This window comes from Pyrgilauda ruficollis, unplaced genomic scaffold (genome assembly GCF_017590135.1).
Source record: "Pyrgilauda ruficollis isolate IOZ18807 unplaced genomic scaffold, ASM1759013v1 scaffold91, whole genome shotgun sequence".
NCBI classification, from domain to species: Eukaryota; Metazoa; Chordata; class Aves; order Passeriformes; family Passeridae; genus Pyrgilauda; species Pyrgilauda ruficollis.
In genome coordinates, this window is record NW_024531155.1 from 1,898,409 (window position 1) to 1,919,520 (window position 21,112).

At 39.0% G+C, this 21,112-nt stretch overlaps 1 protein-coding gene across 1 annotated transcript in view; it reads right to left on the reverse strand.

The window, feature by feature from the left end:
- PTPN13 (protein tyrosine phosphatase non-receptor type 13) overlaps positions 1-21,112 on the reverse strand; it is a 112,393-nt gene that overhangs the window by 32,827 nt on the left and 58,454 nt on the right. Inside the window, exons 8-17 of the mRNA XM_041489254.1 lie at positions 15,535-15,630; positions 13,786-13,885; positions 7,310-7,529; positions 6,276-6,350; positions 5,992-6,166; positions 5,628-5,781; positions 5,357-5,495; positions 4,762-4,914; positions 3,214-3,396; positions 2,061-2,223 (exon numbers count right to left, since the gene is read on the reverse strand). Of these exons, the coding sequence (XP_041345188.1) occupies positions 2,061-2,223; positions 3,214-3,396; positions 4,762-4,914; positions 5,357-5,495; positions 5,628-5,781; positions 5,992-6,166; positions 6,276-6,350; positions 7,310-7,529; positions 13,786-13,885; positions 15,535-15,630 (1,458 nt within the window). The remainder of the gene's footprint in view (positions 1-2,060; positions 2,224-3,213; positions 3,397-4,761; positions 4,915-5,356; positions 5,496-5,627; positions 5,782-5,991; positions 6,167-6,275; positions 6,351-7,309; positions 7,530-13,785; positions 13,886-15,534; positions 15,631-21,112) is intronic.

Below are 21,112 nucleotides of genomic sequence, written 5' to 3' on the forward strand. Positions count from 1 at the left end.
ATTTGACAAATGCAGCCTCAGTCCAGCCATTCCAAAAGACTTTACTGCCTCCAAAACCTCAGGCAGGAATTAACTGCCACAGTAACTCAAGATCCCTCTGTAACAGGCATAGAGATGGTGAAGATTTAGTTGTGGAAGGTATGTTTTTCTGTCCTTTCACCAGGTGAATTAGCATACAACTACCACTTCCTTACCCACACCAAACACTTCTTCGAGCCACAGCCACCAGACTAGAAAAGCTACAGATGAATAATTTTGCCCAATCAGAACAGAAACCCACAAATCCAAATTTCCTGACTCTGACAGACGGCATCAATGACAGCTGCACTTGCTGTGTTGCCATCATGGGAAGAGTACCCTAATACAATGTGCTGAGATCTCTCCTCTTGACATCTTATTTACCCTCTGAGAACACCAAACAGAATTTCTATGGACTTCAGATGAATACTTTCACACCATTAACTACATTATATAGGCATTAGGCTTTTCAAACCTTCTGCCAATCCCGTAACTGAAAATCTTCATGTGCTCAAAACTAATCATCTGTAAGGCTGACTTAAACCTCTTTTTTTTTTTTTTTGGGGGGGGGCGTTTGGGGTTTTTTTTTGTTTGTTTTTTGTTTTGTTTTGTTTTTTGTTTTTCCATGTGCCCTTTCTGGAATCCAGAATGTCCATTTCTTTACTGTTATATATGTCCTTTATTATTTTGCTGAGTGTTTCCAACTACCAGTTTTTACTGACATATTAAGGGTTCAATTTAGATTTAGTAAAGTTATAGCAACAGCAATTTTTTTGTTTTAATTGCTTTTATTTTTAATAATCAGTGTGCTGGAGTTAACCATAATGCTGATTTGTTTGCTTCTGATTTCAAGTGATTGGTGGAATCTGGGACCTCCGATTTCCAAGTAATCTGCATTGTACAGAAGCAAACAATTGTTTTCCAGACTCCCATTGCACAACACATACTTCATCTGTTAAGAGCAACCAAGTTAGCCTAGCCAAGAAAGCCCTTCCTGTATTGCTTTTCTCTGCAATTCAGGACAAGCAAACTCTAAATCAGAGAACGGTAAAAAGGCTTTAAGTCACTTAGTCTTATTTCTTTGCCTGAAGTTGGCTGAGCCCAACAGAACAGAAAAAAGGCTGGAGAGTTGCCACATGCCTTTTCCCACTCCCACCCCTCCTCTTTTCTCTTTATTTTGAATTAGAGATCACAATATCCACAGCAATGTGGTCAAACTTCATCCAGCTGCACTGGTGGAAGTCTGGATTAACAGCAACTGGAATGCAGACAGATAACAGGGAACAAAGAGTGTGAGCAGGCAGACTGACCAAAACAGCACTTCCAGACCACAGTGAAGGCCAGCCAGCCCAGTGAGCTCTGCTCCAAACAGTGAAGAAATTAATACAGAGGGTTTTTTTTCACTGATTACATTATCCAATTAATATTTTCTATCTAAAAAGAACGCCTTTACATTTTTCTGTTATGCACACAAGTTATGAAGGAAATGGGAATTATGAAGAAAATATTAGTATCCATGTTGTTCCTTACCAGGTCCACCCAACATTAAGCAAAATAAAGACAGCTGTACCCACAGCTTAGAGACAGAGCATCATGCAATGTCCCCTATTTTACTTGCACTCCCATGGATCACACCATTAATTCCACATTATCAAACCAATTCCTTTCGCATTAAGCAAAAGGTAAAAGTCCTGTTATTGAAATATCTTCAACATACTTCTGAAAGAAAAGGCAAAAGCCTTTAATTAAAGAGGGAAGTACTATTAGTGACCTGGTTTTAGATTCCTTTTAGTTTAGAGGAGCTGCTGTGTGCCAGCTTTTCTATCTTCTCCCAACTCCTTTCCCACCCCTCAAACAAAATCTAAACAAGCTTAGACAAAAAACAAAATCTAAACTAGTTTCTTCATAGTATAAACCCTCCAAATGTAGATCTACACATACACAGCACTCAGCACAATTACTGAAGCTCCAATTCAGTTTTCCTCCTTACAAAAATACATATAGATTGCTAATAAAAACTAACACAGCATCACAGTCCTTACCAATGTCCTGAGTGTCTTGGTTGCTCTGTCTGGTTCTCATCTGTAGCTGGAACTTATGCTGGGAAGAGCAGAGGTGCAACAGGTACTGGCAAGTCTTACTATTGTCAGTCTGAAAGGCATGCTTGATGCCATCTGATGTGTTCTGCAAAGTTATTTTCTTCTTCTACACAATGGAGAAAGAAAAAAAGTCTAAGACAAATTCTTTATTTTAGCTTACAAAGAATTCTGTGTTTGCTTGTGCACAGTTACAGCATTCAAACTTTCCTGAAGCAAAATGCACTGATGAGAGAGATTTCTATTAAAATAGGAGTCAAAGGTAATGTGAGATTTATAAAGTAGCTCTTTAAAGCTACTCCTGGGCTAGATGAGAAGGTGCTTTATTACTATTTAATCTGTCTCTGTTACTGTTAGTGCTGAGTAATGACAACCAGAACTATTACATTTTGCAAGATGGGGTTTCCAAACACCCCAAGGAAGTCACAAGGGTTGCTGCCATTTAAGAGAAAAATAACTAAATGCTGATCTAATTACCAAATCTCTCAGTTAATGTTCCAAGTCTTGAACTTATATTTTCAGTAATTTTTGAACTTGAATTTATCCATTCTAGTTAAAACCATCTCACGGATGAAATAGGCTGTAGCTTTTCAGTAGGGTATCAGACAGAATTAGAAGTGCTGTTTTCAATACCTATAAAAAGGTAAGCATTTGAAGCTCAATGCTTCATTAAAAACTGACACATGATCACCAGATTATGGTGTACCCACTCAAGTTGGCTGGTGTTGTCCAGATCAAGTGTCAGCCTGTTATCTTTTATCATTTAACTTAATTACTCTTGGAAATATAACTTGAAAGCAACAGAGGTGCATCTCCTAATTATACTGAGTACTGGCATTTGCCTGTACCCAGTCCTAATGCAGGATTCTCAGTCTGGTGCTCCTTCACTATGCTTGTCCATGCAAGCTAAGGAAAAAAAGAAAACCTTTAAAACATGAAAACTCCAATTTCAATCCCATAATATGACAGCCACACAAAACACACTCAGACAATGCTGTAAAGCAGAAGCTTAATCTGCAAAAATAAACAACAAAAAACTCACAGTAACTGGAGACACAAATATAGATGTGTACACACAGAGGAAAAGAGACCAACTCACACTAAAGGATATTTTCTTGGTCTCTCTCCATGGGAAGCGCAGCACAGGAGTACGAGCACCATTGTGAACTTCAAAAATGACAACTCCTTTGCAGCACACTCCCAGAAGGATTCCTGTTTGGGATCTCTTCTCAGGCAGCACGTGATGAAGGTGAATCCCATATTCTGTGAGCCTCTGACATAACTGCACAGATCAACACAATGAGACTTCTATGAGTATGAATTTATGGCCATTACAAGTTTCCATACCATTATATGAACATTATATATCTCCCTATAAATGTTTCCACATGTGCATATAAATGTACAGATCTTAGCAAAATAATCCTCTCTGCCTGGTGATTCCACTTACTTATAGTTTACAGCTATTACTACAGACACGCATCAGCTGGGGGTTTTAAGACTTGGTGGTACCTCTTGACCTGCCAGACTACAGCAAATGAATCCAATGTTTATTAAAATCAAACAGGGAAAGCACAAACAGAGAACACACGTGAGTAAATAAAACTTGCACAAAGCAGTTGCTAGCAAGGAACTGTAACTAGGCAGACGCACTTGTTCTTCACACATTTTTTAAAAGCAGAATTAACCTAACACTGCAATTCTGTGATCATATTAAGGTATCCTATGCAGTGTCACTCACTTTGCACTCCCAGTTATTCACCCCTGTTGTCTCTTCAGTACTAGTGGTAAGGGACTGACGGAATGAATCAAACAAGGGAAGCTAACTCCCCCCACCACACCCCCAGCCAGGCTAGGTCTTAGCTAGGATCATGTCCCCTACTTTGTTCTCTGTGGCTAAGTTACAAGAACATTTCTGTAAAATGAGCAACAGACTTGGAATGGACAAAGTCAGCTGAGTGCCTCTTCCATCACATACTCAGAGATGGTGGAACTGTAGTGGAATTACAGTGTAATGATTATTTGGTGTTTTAACAGCAATCCTTCACTCCCTGAACTCATTTTGATCAAGGGAGAACCTGATTATTATCCCACGAGCAAACACCATAATTAGATTTCTCAATGAGTCCTTTTAGAATAATCCAAATACATCTGTGGATAATGGCTTTCCTATAATTTTACATAGAACCTGCACAAAAAATTCTCCTTGGCAATACTTCTGGCTTGCTTCATACCAAGCATCACACAAAGTACTAGCTGTAACAAATCTTTTTGTAATTTATGAGATTTTTCCCCTCTACAGAAAGCACAAAAGACATGGGGAATACAGGGTGTGCTGTCTCATAAACTTCCTTTAGAGCTCCATGTGCCCCATGCTTCCTTTAGAGCAAACATAGGATCAGTAGTTGCTTTTAGCTGGCTTGAGCTAAGACTACTGATTGGAAAAAAGTGAGAGAACTTCCCACCTGTTACAATTTCTTTCAGCTTGTTATGTGTCCTTTGGACAAAATCTTTTCAGCTTTCTTCCTTTCAGTGTTATTCAGAGCCTAAGTTGTTTTACTGTGCTTTCACTTGAAGTCATGCACCCATATTCCAACAAGGGAATTTTTAAGCCACAGATGAAGGAAGCCAACTGCTGCCCACTTACCTTCAGAAATTCTAACTCTGTCTCTTTTTCAGAGGCACCCACGTAAGTGCTGTGCAGTTTTGGCAGCTCCTCCTTGATGTAGGATAGATCCAGTTTCTCCAACACTCTTGCTGGGACATAGTGTTCTAGTCTGAAATAGGACAAGCCATGCACCTGCAACACAAAACGTTGTGATGGCACCTCCATACACTGCCCTATGAGCACAACTGAAGCACAAACATTCATTTTTACAAACAACAATACATTGTGACTCAGAGAATCATAAGATTCTGAGTAAGGGGAGGGAACCACAATCTACATCTTGACCCTTGAAACAGCTTATTTCATATCAGTTTCTCCATATTCAAGCCTGGATCTACTTCCACTGAAAAAAAACAAAAAAAGGTTTTAACGCCCAGATCTTGAACTGAATTCTGCAAATAACTGTGTTAGACTTTAGGAACACCTGCTCACAGTAAAACCTGCCAAGAGCATATCAGCTGAGCTTCTAGTCTGGGGCAGAGCTGCAGAGCACGTGTGGCAGAGCACAGTCCAGTCTTTAATGAAGCAGCAAGATCACAGCTCAACAAGATCAAAGGTGAAATTGATGATGTACCTCTGCCTGGTAATCTCCATACTCAGCCTGGAGAGCTAGGGATGCTAATAATAAGGCTGTCTCATCATCACAGTGCATCCTGTCTTCTAGGATGTCCTTCCTCAACTGCAGGTAGTACTGGTGACATGTCAGCGTGTGCCTAGAACAGGAATATAAAACAAAACCATGAAAAAAACCCTCACACCACCTTTGGTACTCCAGTACAGATTAATGCTCAATTTCTGTCCATAAATTTAGGGTTTAAGGGACTATAAAAATTTCATACACTCACTGTATGAGACTGACATCATCCACAAAAAACTTTATGCGAAAAAACAGAGTGAAGTTGACAGGAGGCTTGTTCTTCTTCTTTGGTTCTTCTTTCCATCCTTCTGGAGCTACTTTACTTAGCTTTATGTCAGGATCCACGAAGAAAAACTCATTGTCTGCCACAAACATCAAAGAGAAGCACAAGGGTAAAAGCATGAAAACCAAGTATTTGCACCAGATGGAGGATAAAGACCAGATTTGTAAGTCTCAAACTGGGCATTGAACAGCAAAGACTTCCACTAACTAACAACGACTTAATAAGCATAATGTCTCTTAAAGGGAATACTGTATAAGGGCAGAAGAAATAATTTAGCAGTTATTCTTACCTCTTAAAGTAGCCAATCCAAAGAAGTGATGCTCCACCAAGCCAATATGTGCAACAACCATATCAAAGACATCTTTGCATATCGTTTTGGTATCACAGGTCAGCTCCAGCTTCTGCCCACTCAGAAGCATCACATTTACTTTTCTTCTGGTGTCATCACTCTTGCCTTTCTTAGTCTGCATTTTGTAAAATGAAATATCTCAACATCCACACTTGTGATAAAAACACATTTGTTGGTTTAACATGCTTCCCCTGTCACAGATGGTTCAGCAGCCCCTTTCTTACCAAAATAGACTTCGGTAGATCCAAGGAGATGAATGGCTCAATCGTCATTTTCACAAACTCTGGGCCAAAGAAATTCTGCAAATCACAAAAGAGTGTGAATGAACACTGTGCTGCTGGGACAACAGGCTGGGGCACAGTTAACTCTTGCTCTGCAAATGTAAAAGAGGGACCAAAGGCTAAAACCTGGCAACTACCTGCTACCTAGTCTGTATTATATGCAAAACATCTTCACAAAAACCTCTTAAGGCTTGGGGGACAGAGGGGAACAAACATGGTTAGTTAAAGCCTACATGAACTAACTCATCTTAATGTGATTGACTGGAGACAGATATAGGAATTATTAACCTGCACTAGGGCAACCAGTTCCTGAGTCTTGCTTCAAGTTTTCTCATCCTTACTTAAAAAAAAAAAATTAAAAATATCTAGTTCATGAAAAGCAGCAGCAGAGGGCATCAAGCCATCATCTATTCCACACATCAGACATTCTGTTTACCTCTGCAAAGATACCTATATACCTCTGTCTCTCTCTTTGTGTGTAATTCCCTATTTCATCCACAGCCAAGACAGCTGGGAAAGCAAAGGGGATTTGCACAGCGTGAACTTATGAGCCAAATGAATGCTCTCTCTCTTTACCTTCCCAACTTGTTAATTTAATAACCTCTGAGGCTGGCGGGGCACATCCACATTCCATGAAGAGAAATGCAAATGAAGTGGCTGAAAACACCACAGAACAGCAGAGAAAACCTATGCCTTGCCTTTGTTAGGATGCTATACTGTTTAATTGATGCAATTGTCGAACCTTGCTGCCTGTTTTAGCATCTCTTGATACCACTTTAGCCTCTGTAGCCACTAATGCCACAAAATCTCAGAAGTTTTACCCTGTGAAAGTAGGCCAACACCACACACCTGGTATTTCATCTCCTGATGACTGCTTATTACAGGACTCGGTTTATGAATCCCACATAGGAGAGTTTCAGTCAAGACACCGCTGTGTTTCAATGAAAACAAGAGTTCACCTGAGCTCAGGGCATTACCCTCAGTTTCCTTTGTGTCATGGCTGTTTCCAGGGCTATTTCCCTCAGTGGGTCTCTGGTGATGTCAAGCATTGAGGATCTAATTGCATCCCCTGGGTAGAGGTTGGGCCGGGACTGCCTCAGAGCCATCCTCGCTTGCAGCTGCATCATTTCTTCTTCCTGCCGCTTCAGCATCACCTCTTGACTGATTAGCTTGCCTCCAAATGGTGCTTCATGCTGCCTGTAGGACAGTCAGGGGGGATGACACATTAGCAGACATTCTGCTGCTTTAAGCACATCCCCAAGTGGAAACATGGAGCACAAACACCAGCCGTCAAATGCTACACGAAACACATTTATTCGGCAGCCAGGAGGTTACCTCTGTGCAGCAATCCATCACTGTGGAAAATAAGCAAACACAACGGGTTTCTGCAGCTGCCTGCAGAGCTGCCTCATTTATTCATATGAAAATAAAGGCTCAGCTGCAGTCTGAAGAAATACTCAACACTGCAAACCCAGTGAATCAGTGCAAAATTAGTAGATGTACAAGAAGAAGAGAAGTATTAATGCTTTGCAAATATCTTAATTTCTGTGTTCATGTGGGGACTGTGAAAAAGGCATGCTCAAAAACATGTCATTAAATAAAATACTGGCATAATAGTGTACTTTCTCCAAAATATTGCTTCAACACTTTCTTCTTGCATGGGCCTGATATTTATTCCCTGCTTTCTCCTGAGAAGTAGTACAGCTTGAAATATTTACATTACAATGTTTATGTAATAACATCCTATATACTAAAGTATTCTAAATATCATACACTAATGTTTCCATAATCTTAGTTTGCTGAAAATAGTTCCTTTTTTTTTAAATTCCCAAGAATGGCCTGGCTGATATACAGCTCCCCAATGACTAAATTAGAGTCTAAATTCATAATCTGAAGGAACAAATCCGAAGAAACAAACAAAAATTACATCAGTATTTCAAAAAAACACAGCAACATATCTGAAATTTCTTTTCTGCAACTATTGATCCCAAACATCCTATCAGTCTCATTCTTTACATAAGGAAAGAAATTCACATCTTGTTTGGGTAAACAAAAGCCATTTTTTATTTGAAAAATAAAATGGCTGGTTAGGAAATGTGAACAACTGAGAAATCAAAAAACAAACAAAAAAAAAACCCAACTTTCACTCCCCTTCTTTCTGTCCCACGCTTACAGGAAAACACCTTCAAACCCCAAACTAAACAAAAACCAATTGAGCCTTCTGTAGCAATCCTAAACCAAGAAAAAGCAACGTTCTCCCTTTGTTAACATAACTGTACAGAGGCAATTCTTAAACAAAAATGGACAGGAGAAACTAAGGTGGCTTTCATTAAAAAAAGCCCATTTTTTTGGAAATTCTAAACTGAGTGTTAATCATGCCACCCAAACTGAGTAATGAAAAACAGGAAAAAGCAAAGAAAATGTTTAGAAGACTGTGTATCATTGCAGTCACGTTTAGAAATAAACATAAACAGAGAGTAATCATGCACTGAGTGGCACAGGGCCCTTTGTAGTAAGGTGACATACAGACTTCTTAAAACTACATTACATTTATATGCCTACTTCCTAGGAGAACCTAAAGATATATCTGATGAGTGACAAATCTTGTTAATAAGCTAAGAGAAAAATGCACCTGTCCAAGACAGTACACTTGCCTACACTTGCTAAACTGGATGTGCTTTCAAATTTTATTTTTATCTTTTTACAACATTACTAGCTAATACCAATACTTTTTATACTAAAGTGTCATTGGTTAGCATACAAAACCAGCCTTAAAATAAGAAGAGTAAATATAAGAGAACAATGTTAACATTCCTCAAAGAGAATTTCAGGGAAGATACAGAGTAGTTATGGAACAAATGTATTAATGTAAGCCCGTTATCCTTTCCCCTGTGCAGGGCTTTCCACAGCATTTATTTCCCTTCTCCCTCCTCTGTTTTGTTTTTTTTTTTTTTTTTTCCCCTACAAAAGACTGAATAACATGCACCTAAAGGGACAAAGAAACGAGAAAAGGCCTCAGACCTGCCAGCACATGTGCACATGCTTAGCTTTTCACTGTGAGGAAACTTGTAAGGATGGACATATATGGGAATATTGACAAAACCCTAAGCTAAATACACCCACAAGCACCCTTCAGATCAAGGTCTAAGGATGGGCTCTGAAATAAAACAAAAACAAACACTTTCTGAACATAAATATCTATGAATTATCAAAGACATTTTAAAAAGACATGTTGCAACTGGCTCTATCTAAAAACTTGCTACTGTGAAAACATCTACTGCAGAAAAATATCTTGTCTTTTTAAAAACAGCAATGAGCAGTTTTTATCACTAGGTTGGTTTTACCATCTCTGTTGACATTAATTTCTTTGAATATTGGGTGGGTATGGGGTGTCCCTGGAGGAAGCTCAAAAACCTAAGGTTTTACAAATTTTCCTATCTTAGTACATAAGTACTACCACCAAACATAAATCTGCACGTTTCGGCATCCTGGGTCAGTAAAATGAACTCTGGCTTGGTCAGACTGCCAGTTTTCATGGGGAGGGAACAACATGATTCAGTCTTTAGGTTCCAAGACAAGGAATGCATCTCTCCTACAGAAAAGGAAATATGTTGAAATGAGGAGAGCTCATTCGTGAAGTTCTGAATATGCAAGTGTTATTACTAGAAGAAAGAAAAAAAAAAAGTCTACATTCCTAACAGATAGCATCACAGAAGTGTGTTTTGTGTGGTGCTTCATCAGACAAGTACTTGGCTGCTACTCTGTATTTTCATCAGTGTCTGACTGCAAACCAGAACCTCACAGCTGCTTATTAACCTGCAGATGGTAGGGGAGCACAAACCTGGAAGGCTGACACTCGAAAAAATAAGGGAAGTGAATTCCCTCTTCACCTGGTGTACTTACCAAGAAATTAGCAGGTATTGGATCAGAGAAGGAAGTTGGAAGAAGGGAAGCAGGTAGGCATTCCCTAATGATTAGTGCAGTGGGAAAGTCAGGAATAGACTGAGAAAGATGGATGTCTTTTGGTAAGGCAGGAAGGGTATGAAAATGTAATCTACTGGAAGGAAAAGGCAACAGAAGGAAGAGATCCATGTCAGCTGCTGCTCCTAGAGAGAAAAAGGAAGAAATAGTAAAGGAGGAAAAAGAAAACAGAAGTAAAAAAGGAAAAAAACCCAAGGAATATAAGAAGCAGAGAGGAAACAAGACACAAGCCATTGCCACAAGGAAAGCATTCCAAGAAGCTTAAAGGATAACAACAGTCACAGACCACAAGAAGGGTAATACTGAATGTCTATGGCTTCTGCTAATTTAACATCAGCACATGCCCACCCAAACAGCACAAGCTGCACCTTCTGATAACTCTGAACATCTCTGCTGCTTCTTTTAAAAGAAACCCCCCTCAAATCCAAATCCTCCTTTTTGATGTACAACCCAATTTTATCAGGATAATTCTGTGGATAATTAAGCACACTGTCTCCAAGACTATGCCACAGAAGCAGTAAAATTAATATGTACTGAGGTATTGATGGTGTCTCTTGAATGCAAGAGAGTGCTCCCAAGTGCACTGAATGAGCACTTGAATGCTCCCAAGTGCTAATGGAATTTAAGTGAAAGATTAAGTGGCATATGCTTCCCCAAACTGTGGAATCAAATGGCCAGCCAAAGCATGTAAACTCTGAGATCCTGCTCCTTGGAACTACTTGTTATCACCAGTTTTACTCTGAGACCTGAGGTTTCTGAATCTATAAAAGCCATGGTGTGTTGCAACACAGGACATCTTAAAGCAGCAACATGCAATGTCAAGTTATTTTCTTAGAAATCCCCCATTTAACTAACTACCATATTGGATGGAATTTCTTTTACACTTGTTAGCACTGGAGTATTTTAGGAGCTGCTGTAGTAAGAGAGAGAGCACACTGTTTTCTATTCAGCTCATATTAGTATTAGGTATAATATAAGTATTAGAACAGGACTGAATTCTGCTTATGGCTGCTGTCCTGTTTCTCAGTAGGTCTGCAAAAAAAAAAATCTGATAAAACTAGCTGGAAGTCTCATTTTTTTCATCTTGGATATACATACTCTCTGGTAGCTAGATTAAGAAAAAAACCCAAACTTGTTCACCTATAAAAATGGGTGAACAATTATGAAAATCAGTAAATAACTACCTGTGGTACTCTACCATAATATTTTTGTGCAAGTGCAGTGGTATCAGAGTGGAGGTCAAGGATACAGGAGATTAAAAAAGACTAAAAAATACTGTATAGTTACATAGAAGTAAAACTCATTCTGTTGCTAAGTACAACAGGTAAGTCTATGCTGTGCTTGCAAAATATATTTTACTTCTAGATTTCACACATATACAAATTACATCCATTAAAAGTACCAGTCTTAACAGAGTAATGTAAAATAATGCGAAACAAACCATGAGAAACTACGTGCTGCTTCACCTCAGCATTTTCACTTGCATAATAGGTCTGATTCATTTACAACAATGACTCACTTACAATGTGACTCATTTACATACCACATACTACTTTCTGTTTCTGAAATACTTTGTAAATAGAAACAAAAGTTCTCTAACAGCATCTGCAAATTACTGCTGGTTTAGTTGGAAGCATAACTACGGGTGCTGAATGGGCAATTTCCTGGGTTCCAGGCAAAGCAGAAGGAAGGTTGACTTAGCAGTTTTCACCAAAGTAAAAAAAAAAAAAAAAAGGCAAATTACTTAAGAGATCTATATATTGTTTCTGTACATACAGTGGCAATAATCTGATTTGCCTTTTTAGTGAGGTGCTAAAACAGCATGAAATGAAACACAATGTAAAAATATACAGTTCTTTATCAGGGTTACATGGAATATAAACCAGTAACCCTTAGAAGTCTGCCATAAAAGCACCTATATTATGTGAAGACAGGCTGGACTCCCGTGACTGCTTGGACACCATTAACACATACAGCATTACACAGATACCATGTTCCTGACAACAAAACTGTGTGGACTCAGTTAAGCTGCACTCAAATACTTCTTCCCTGCCAGAAATGCCAATATATAGGTTTTTAGATGACTCTGCATTTCTCAGGCAAAGTGCAGGTAGTAAGGAAACCCATTCATCAAACAAGGTAACCAAAAGCTGTACGACCTCCAAGGAGCTCTTCTCGTGCTCACCTCCCTGATACGCAGTTCATTTGAGACCCTGCCTTACCCAGATCCACTTCTGGCACACAATATAGTGCATGGAGCAGACACTCATTTTCATCTCCATGTTCAAAGCATGCCTCTAAGCCCTATTTACTCTTTGCTTTAAGTGAACATGGAGGACACATTCACCAGCAGTGCCACATCACCCGAGACAGGCCAAATCTTTACACGTTTCCAAGTTTTTTTAATAGGATAGAGCAAGATTCTCCTCCAACATATGCCAAAAACATATAAATGTCCCAGAATATTGAGTACAGCAGCAATATATTGCTCCTGTTCTACAGCATACAAAGTAAAAAGCTGCCAAAGGAAGGCTTTGTTGCTGTGATGTGATGAGGGAAGAGGGCAAGAAGATGTGCCTTTATTTTTTACCCCTTGCTACAAAAATTATCTGTATAATTTTGATAAAATATTCCAAGGTGACTAGGTATCTGGCAGAGACCAGAAGAAACTTTTAAATCCAAAAGGTCAATGTCATTAAAATTTTTCAAACCTTTAGAGTGGAACCATTCTCAAAACATAACCGATATTGCAAGATATATTTCTGCTGTATTAAAAAGATGCTGTATCAAAGGTGATGTTCAAAGCTTCGAAGAACCTACTCTTTAAAGCTGCATTGATGAATGGAATTTGGAAAAATGAAACTCACACAGGTGCTATATTTGAATACACTACACAGCAAAGTAATTTTCAAAAAGCATAAACTGTTACTGAATTGTCCTGCTTAATAAGTGCTGAGGTATTAAAAAAAAAAATCCAAACATAAAAACATGAACTAAAGATTTTGCCAAAACAACCAAACCAAATGTATGTCTTTTTACTTATTTCAAGGAAATAAGCATGCCTCCATTTCCTTATTAAATGGAAAAAAACCCCACAAATAAATATGTATTAATATCAGCAATTTCAAAAATTTTGATCTGAAAAAGTATGATTTAAAAAATAATTAAATAGTTCCAAGCAGAACATAGCCTCTGACCTTCTGACAGTTACAACAACCTGAGTTCAACCCAGACTCTATTAAACATGGGAACTGAATGTGGGCACCCAACTTACCTCTACATTACAGTGCATCATGAGACTTTTACTTCAAAATGCAATAAATAATTCCAAAATGCTATTTTCATTCAAGTATTACATGCTTTGTTTTTTTAGTCTTAACCAGAACTAAGGATGGGAGTGAAAAACTTCACCTGCAGATTTAGAATACATTCTTTGATAAAGAAAAAGCTATATTGTTTTCAAAGGGTTTACCTTGTTCTCTGAGAATTAGCTTGACTTGATGTAGAGATATCATCAGCACCTGATAACACACCACTGGCATCATCTCTCTTGAAAGCTTCATTTCTTCTCACTAGCAAAACAAAAGACAAATTAATACCTGGGCAACAAAGCACACAGAGTAATCCCATCTAAACCTCAAGGATTTATCAGTCACATGAGATTACTCAGAAGGAATCAAATTTATGTGTTCTGCACAATGGCACTACAGTATTAAACAAATTAACATTATGAAGTTGATTTCAGTTTTCAGAGCTATCTTACAGTTTTACCCCAACAAAAATAGCTGATAGTTCTTTGAAGAAGAATACTAAGAAAGGCTTAAAAGAAATCAAACTCCTCAAAATTTCATAGACCCATTCCCAAGGTAACATATCTTTTTTGTCAGCCATGAGTTGAGACAAACATGGCAGAGACATCACACAAAACTACTCCGGACCAGAAAGAGAGCAGCTAATTAACCATGCACCCAGTACACAAAATAATGAGTTAAGAAAGCAGTATCTGAACTTCTTACCACTATCCCTGGAATAGGACTCCTCATTATAATTTATAGGGGTTTTTTTCCCTTCTGGCAATATATTAACCTATGATTCTCTTTTTTTTTTATTACAGCTTTTGCTGGGAGATCTTCCTGTAGCAGCACCCAAGATGCTTCACTTCGAGCTTGATTTTGCACAGTATTTCACTTCCCCCTCTTACTGTACCCTCAGCAAACAGAGCTGGCAGGAGAGCTCTTGCAGAATACACTAAAACCACATTGATTTAGGGGGTTTTTACAGTCATTTCACTGAGCCCAGATACACTACTGCTTGAAGGCAGCAGAAGGCAGCTCTGTCTTGCCTGTACAAACTTGGGAGCTGTTGACTTTGGACTGGAACACATAAACAGCCTGTTCCAAATTGCAAGCAAGCAAAGGGAAATTACAGGAGCCTCAGTATTTGTTACTGCTCCTCAGGCTGCTGGCTCAGTAAGCACAAGGACAGACAATGACAAAGAAGGTTGAGAGAGCAGTGAGGACATGGAGGCTGGGCTGGAATTCTGTGCATACAGAATATATATATACTGCAGCTATACTCCAGCTTCCTAACTATTGTTTTCTTTCTTAATTTTCACCAAATGATTCGTCTCCATTTTTTATAATGATTCTGCAAAGATTATTCTTCCTGCCATACATCAGGAAACAATCTTTCATATCATCTCCTGCTTTTTCAAGAGATGGATTTAATAGAAACTACTTAAATTTATCTTATTAACACCCTGTACTATGTAGTACTTTAGCATTACACTGAAATCCTTGGCATATAAATTTTAAACCACTTAACCCTCCTAGTAAAACCCACCAATATAATTATACCATGGAGCTCCCATATAAAGCTTTTGTAATTCACTGTTATTGTGCACTAACAACAACTCCATCATTTTTCTGCAGCATTTCCTGTTATTTAAAAAAGAACACTTCTACAAAAAAGTTAACTATTTCCAGCTTTTCCTACCAAGTTCCCTCCCACAGTGCTAAATGTCAAATTCATTTCTGAACAGACTGCACATTACGCTGATCTGTACATGATGTTGTAATTTCATCATCTTAGAACTTTGTATCAGGACAATTATCAAGACTCCTACTAAAGGTTTTTATGGTCTGGTTTTCCTCTCAAACTTTTTTCTTTAGGCTTTTTTGTTTCTTTGGGTTTTTGGTTGATTTTTAAACATAGGTCTTACCTTGCCTGAAATCTGGTTCTGAAGAAATAACAGATGGACTTTCACTCGAAGTACTATAAACATCGCTGTGATAAGATTTGTACCTTCTCAAAGGCTCTGAAAGTTTAAACCAAGGTATCAGAAGTAGAAAGCAACAGTCATAATGTAAAAATCAAACACAAACATTTGAAAATTTAAAAAAAATATTTTCAAACCATTTTAAAATGCCTGTGGCTATGGAGTCTAAAAGCAAACACCCAGGGGATGCTGGGCAGTTCCATTCTGTTCCCATGGCCTGAGGTTCTGTGGTCAGCCTGGCCTCTCTTGACTATCCCAATGCAGCCACCTCCTCTGAACTTCCCTCAGCATCACTTCCAAGTTAAAACTGGTATTAAAAAAAACCCCACTGAGGCCCAAGACAAAAACAGAACCCTCCTGCAAACAAACCAGGTGCAAACTCTTGGTGTTCACCTCTTGCATGTAAAAAGCAATCACCAGAACTCAGTCCCTGACTCCTTTATGACATAAAAAGAAAAAAACATCCAGAGAGATAAAGCAAGCACTGGAAAATTATAATTCAGCTCATCTTTGACATCCACAAAATATGATTAACAATCAATTAGTAAGCCCCTAGAGGATATTTAATTAACCAGAACAGCTAAACTGATGTGATGAGAAATCAATACAGGAGTCTCAGTTCCTACTCTCAGGGGATTACATAAATAACATACTGGAGCAATGGACTCCACAGAAGGGGGTATGTACTTGACATTTGCTACCATCTCCCAGAACTTTCCTAAGCACAAGCCAACAACCACACACAGAATGTGCATAAAAGCAGAACACACACAAAAAAGTGTCTCTACATCTTGGGAATACCAATGCTTCTCTGTCAAAATGAGACAAAAAAACCTCAGGTGTCCTTATTTGCAGAAGGCTGTTTCTGGTCTGACTAGAGTTAATGTTTTTGAAAACAAAGCAGTGATATAGAAAAAACACATGTAACTGCTGTGAAAACAAGTGCCAGTCACTACAGCAAGGAATACGCAATGCAAGAATACAAAATGGGGAACAAATGAGCAGATGTTTCTGGAGGCTGCAACAAGGAAATCGGAAGTTCCAACTTTTCACACCCAGAAAACAAAACGTGGTGAAAAATTCTGAGGGACCAATAAACCTGCTGCAAAACTTCTGTCGGGTCAGATGACAGAATTCCTACTCATTCCTACTACTCATACAGAATTCCTACAGAAGTAGGGAAAATTCCAAATAGGAAAGAAGCATGAAAAGAAGTAAGATAATGCAGTACTCCAAGAACTAAAGACTAGTCCATGTTCACTTTGGACTATCCATTTCCAAAGCCTTCCTCTTTAAAAGCCAGTATTTCCCCCATTTTTACCCAGCTCACTTGGGCTGTGTAGGGAATCTTTAAGAAAACTGGGAAAGGTAAGCAAAGCTACAAATGAACTCATGAAACCAACAAGTCTCACCAGCCCACTGCAGTTGCACAGTTTAGCGGGACAAAACCCAATTTATCCAAAGAACATTTTACCTTTTAACCCTCAGAAAGGAATAGTATGGACCTACAGCAAGATGAAAAGAATCCACTGGGGCTGTGTGGGAGAAGTGAGGTTGCTTCAATCTTCCACAATGGCTACTTTCAACGTTGTGGACTTTACAACAAAGAAATCTGCCCCCAGTCTAGCAATTACTTGCCTACCATGGGAAATGAAAACCAAATTCAGTGGGCAGCTTTTGGAGACGTGTTTCCAAAATGCTCCTAGCCCTTAAGTGAGGCATCAATCCACATACAACACTGGAGCTACAGTACTGAAATGCTTAACTAAAACCAGAACTCTTGTTTCCCAGTAGTTTTATTAGCTGTAGGTTTTTCAAGTCTGCTGAAGTGACTTTAAAGCAAGATGATGGAGAGGGAACAATAAAAAATGATGTGAGATTTTAAACAGATGTATTTTTTTCCACTTAGTCAGCAGCCAGGGCTTCTCAAATTGCACACAAATTATGGCTCCACTCTGGTTCTTTGAGACATTAAATTTTGGAAAAAAACCAAACCCGTGGTAAAACAGAAATATGCAGTTAAACCACGAGACAAGTGTTTGTAGGGGGTGGCATGCAATGGGACTCTGCAGGGTGCTTGATTTCTCCTGACTCATCCTGTTAGCAGGAGCTGGTGCCATGCTGTAGGCCAAGAAGTCCAGGAACCAAGAAACAAAAAGCAAAATTTCCACACACTGTTTATCTCAGTGTTGCCACAGACCCCCACAGAAGGCCCAACAAGGCTCAGATCTATTCACAAGTAGAGCTGGAGACAGGACCACACTCCTGTCTTGTCACATCTTCTCCCTAATCAAGACCACACAACTTAACCCAAGAACACAAGCAAAGGTATTCTTCTCATCGGCCTGGAAGCATTCAACAACCTTTCCATGCTGGGCTACCAGGCAAAGTTTCAAGGCAATTAAGAAGCTACATCCTGAAATTTCATGTAAATCCTCTAGATTTATATCCATTTTGCTCAGTTTAGAGAAAACACATACAGATGTGGAACTGTTTGCTGCTGGGGCATCTTCCTTCCAGTTCTCTGCTGGCCTACACAACAAACATCTGTGTACACCCACTACACATCCCCTCAGCACTGCACCCCCTCTTAACCAAGTGCCTTCCTTCCAGGGCACAGACAGAATATGCACTGCAGACCTGCAAATACTCCATTAAAATGTAAATATTGAGAATATTCTATCTATAATGCTTGCACAGTCATCCAAATAATTTATGCTCTCTCGTCTCCTCCAGCAAGTTCTCCTCAATTCTAATGTATCATATTAGGATTTAACTTCAAAGAAGGCACTTGGATCATGTCCAAGCTAAGCTTCTAATTAAGAATTGGCTTCCAAAGGTCACAAAGTCCCAGTTCTGGGATCAAATTAAAGTTTAGCTTTTCATACAGAAGTTCCAAAAGTAAGGACAAACTTCTATACAAACTGGCTGGGAAGGAGCTGAAAAATGACAACAAAAGCTAAAACTACAATAAAACCACTTATCTCCTATATTTACAATTTTCCCTGGGGATTGTGAATGGCCTTGGTTTTCTGTCTTAGTTTCTGGGGTTTTTTTGGTTTGTTTTTTAAAAAAATTATAGTGACTGAAGAGAGACTTCAGAACTGATTTAACGTCTACAAACACGAAGTACATTGTAGCAAAAATAATAGTATCAGTTACCTTCCTTAACATTTCACTGTTTAGATTATATCTTTTACCAGAACACTTTGAACAATTTCATACCTTAACAGAAAAAAACCCATGAGTTTAAGCATGTTTTAAGAGTTTGCAAGTAAAATTAATATATAAAATTTGTACTAATAAGCATGATACAAAGGTAGACGATGCATAACAAGTTGGAGAGTCTGTCTTTTTGCTGCTTAGTGCTCCAGTGGTGCTTTTCCAAGTTCCCTATCAAACCCAGCAGAGCACAACCTCCCAGGCACCTCACGCAGCACAAAATAACAAAACACGCTATTTACGCAAGGCGAGACCTGCAAGCCCGGACAAGTCACTCACAGAGAGCCTCGCCTCAGCCAACTTCAACAGAAATCAGAGAACTGCATTCAGCTTGGAATTTCATTATCCTGAACACCAGTCACATCAGATACACAAGTTTTCAAATACACATCATTACAGAATTATTTCTGGCTGCACAGAGAAGGCGGCAGAATTAAACCGACAGTTTCGTGACAGGGAGAGAGCTCTCGTTTGCCCTTTGAAGTTTACTGGTGGGTGCCTATTACAGGAGAGTAACACCACTTAAAACACATTAACTGTCCTTCAGGAGAAGCTGGGACTCACTTCTTTCCCATGAGTTAAATCAATAGATTAGATTCATATTTGCTTTTCCTTTTCCTCTTTTCATCTAAGGAAACTTGAACTATCTTATGCAAGCCAGTATAGGTTTAACAGGAAGGACATTGAGATCCAGTTCAAATTCCTGGTAGGGATTCACATCCAAAAACTGACATAGGAAGCCATCCCATTCAGACTTCCAGGGGAGCAGGCTCATTCTAACTTGCAAGATTTCCACCACTCACATTCCACATGAGAAAACATGCAGTCCAAATCATCAGCTATCCAGGCAACCCCCTAAGGAGCCCCATCTGATGCAGAGGGCCTGGAAGGATCTAATCTACCTTAGATTAGATGTAGTCTAATGTAGAAAAATGTAGCCTTGGAAAACTGCAGAGAGCACACATCTCTAGTGCTAGGCTGGAAAGGAAAACAGAGAGATTAACAATAACAACGCCAGGGTCTGGTAGGAAGTCAAGAGTCCTGTAGCTAGAAAGACACCTTTGCTTTCTGGATCTGCATCATGCCATCCGGGATAAGGTATGTAAACTAACACAGGCCCAGAGAGAGTTCGTCTAACAAAGTTGTTTGCCTGTTTTAATTTAAATGTTTTATCCGACTGAGAATGTAATGTATTGACCAGAAATTGACAATCTCGGATTGTGTGAGCTGCTGAAAGCTCAATAGATGAGATAAAGCAGATGCCATTCTGCTGTGCAATTATGCAATTGTAAGAGCTAGTTTACTACCTAACGTTAAGCTGTGAAACTCAGCACAAAGCAATAGTTGCTGATGCCACAGTACTTGTATTTTACAGATATCCCACAAATACCTTCTTCCTTGAAAAGCCAGTATCTCTTGTCTCAGTAAAATCAACAGCTGGAGTTCTGTAACCAAAATAGCATCAGTCCATTATCCTACCTGTCAGATTCATTAAAATTATTTCTGAATATTGTTTTACTGGACAGACCAACCACATGAGAATCTATTTTGCCACAAATGAATTTAAATCACACTGCAGCACCACAGAGACATGTGCAAACTGCCCCTTCCTTTGCTTTCACATGCAAACAGATGTGCCATTGTACATGACTCCAATGGCCCACAGTGAACTCAGAAACCCAGAACACAGAACTCAAGAGAAAAAGGAAGTATGTGCACTTCAATGAATTCACAGTGTTAAGTTTGTAAAGTAACTATTCATTTCCCCCCCCCCCCCCCCCAAATCCTGTCTCCCATTTAAACCACTTCTACAGAAGCTCCCAAATTCAAATCTCTGGGGCTTAATCTGCTGGGATAAATTTGCTACCAACAGCTGCCTGATTACCTGCAGAAATTTTCCCTTATTCAAAAATACACCTTCAAACTAAGAGAGCATCTAAAATACAGGCAATTAGAGTATCCCTAACTGTAACCTTTAACTGCAACCTTCCCAGCTAAACACAGGCTGTCACAACATGGAAATTTTATAAATGGGGTCCAAATGAGTCTTCAAGGTAGCTAACGAGAAGTTTCATGAGATAAACACATGGAAGAAGACTTAGGAGGAAATACTCTTTCTAGAAATATAGACTATTACTGCCTCCTCCTGCTGGCTCTATGAAGCAAGAGCAATAATTGGACAAATAGTATAAAATCCGAGGACTTAATAATCTGGGTTTTCTGTTGCAAAAAAAATAAAGGTAGAAATAGAGAGGAATAAACACAACCTGTGGGTCTGGAATTTACATGGTTGCCAATT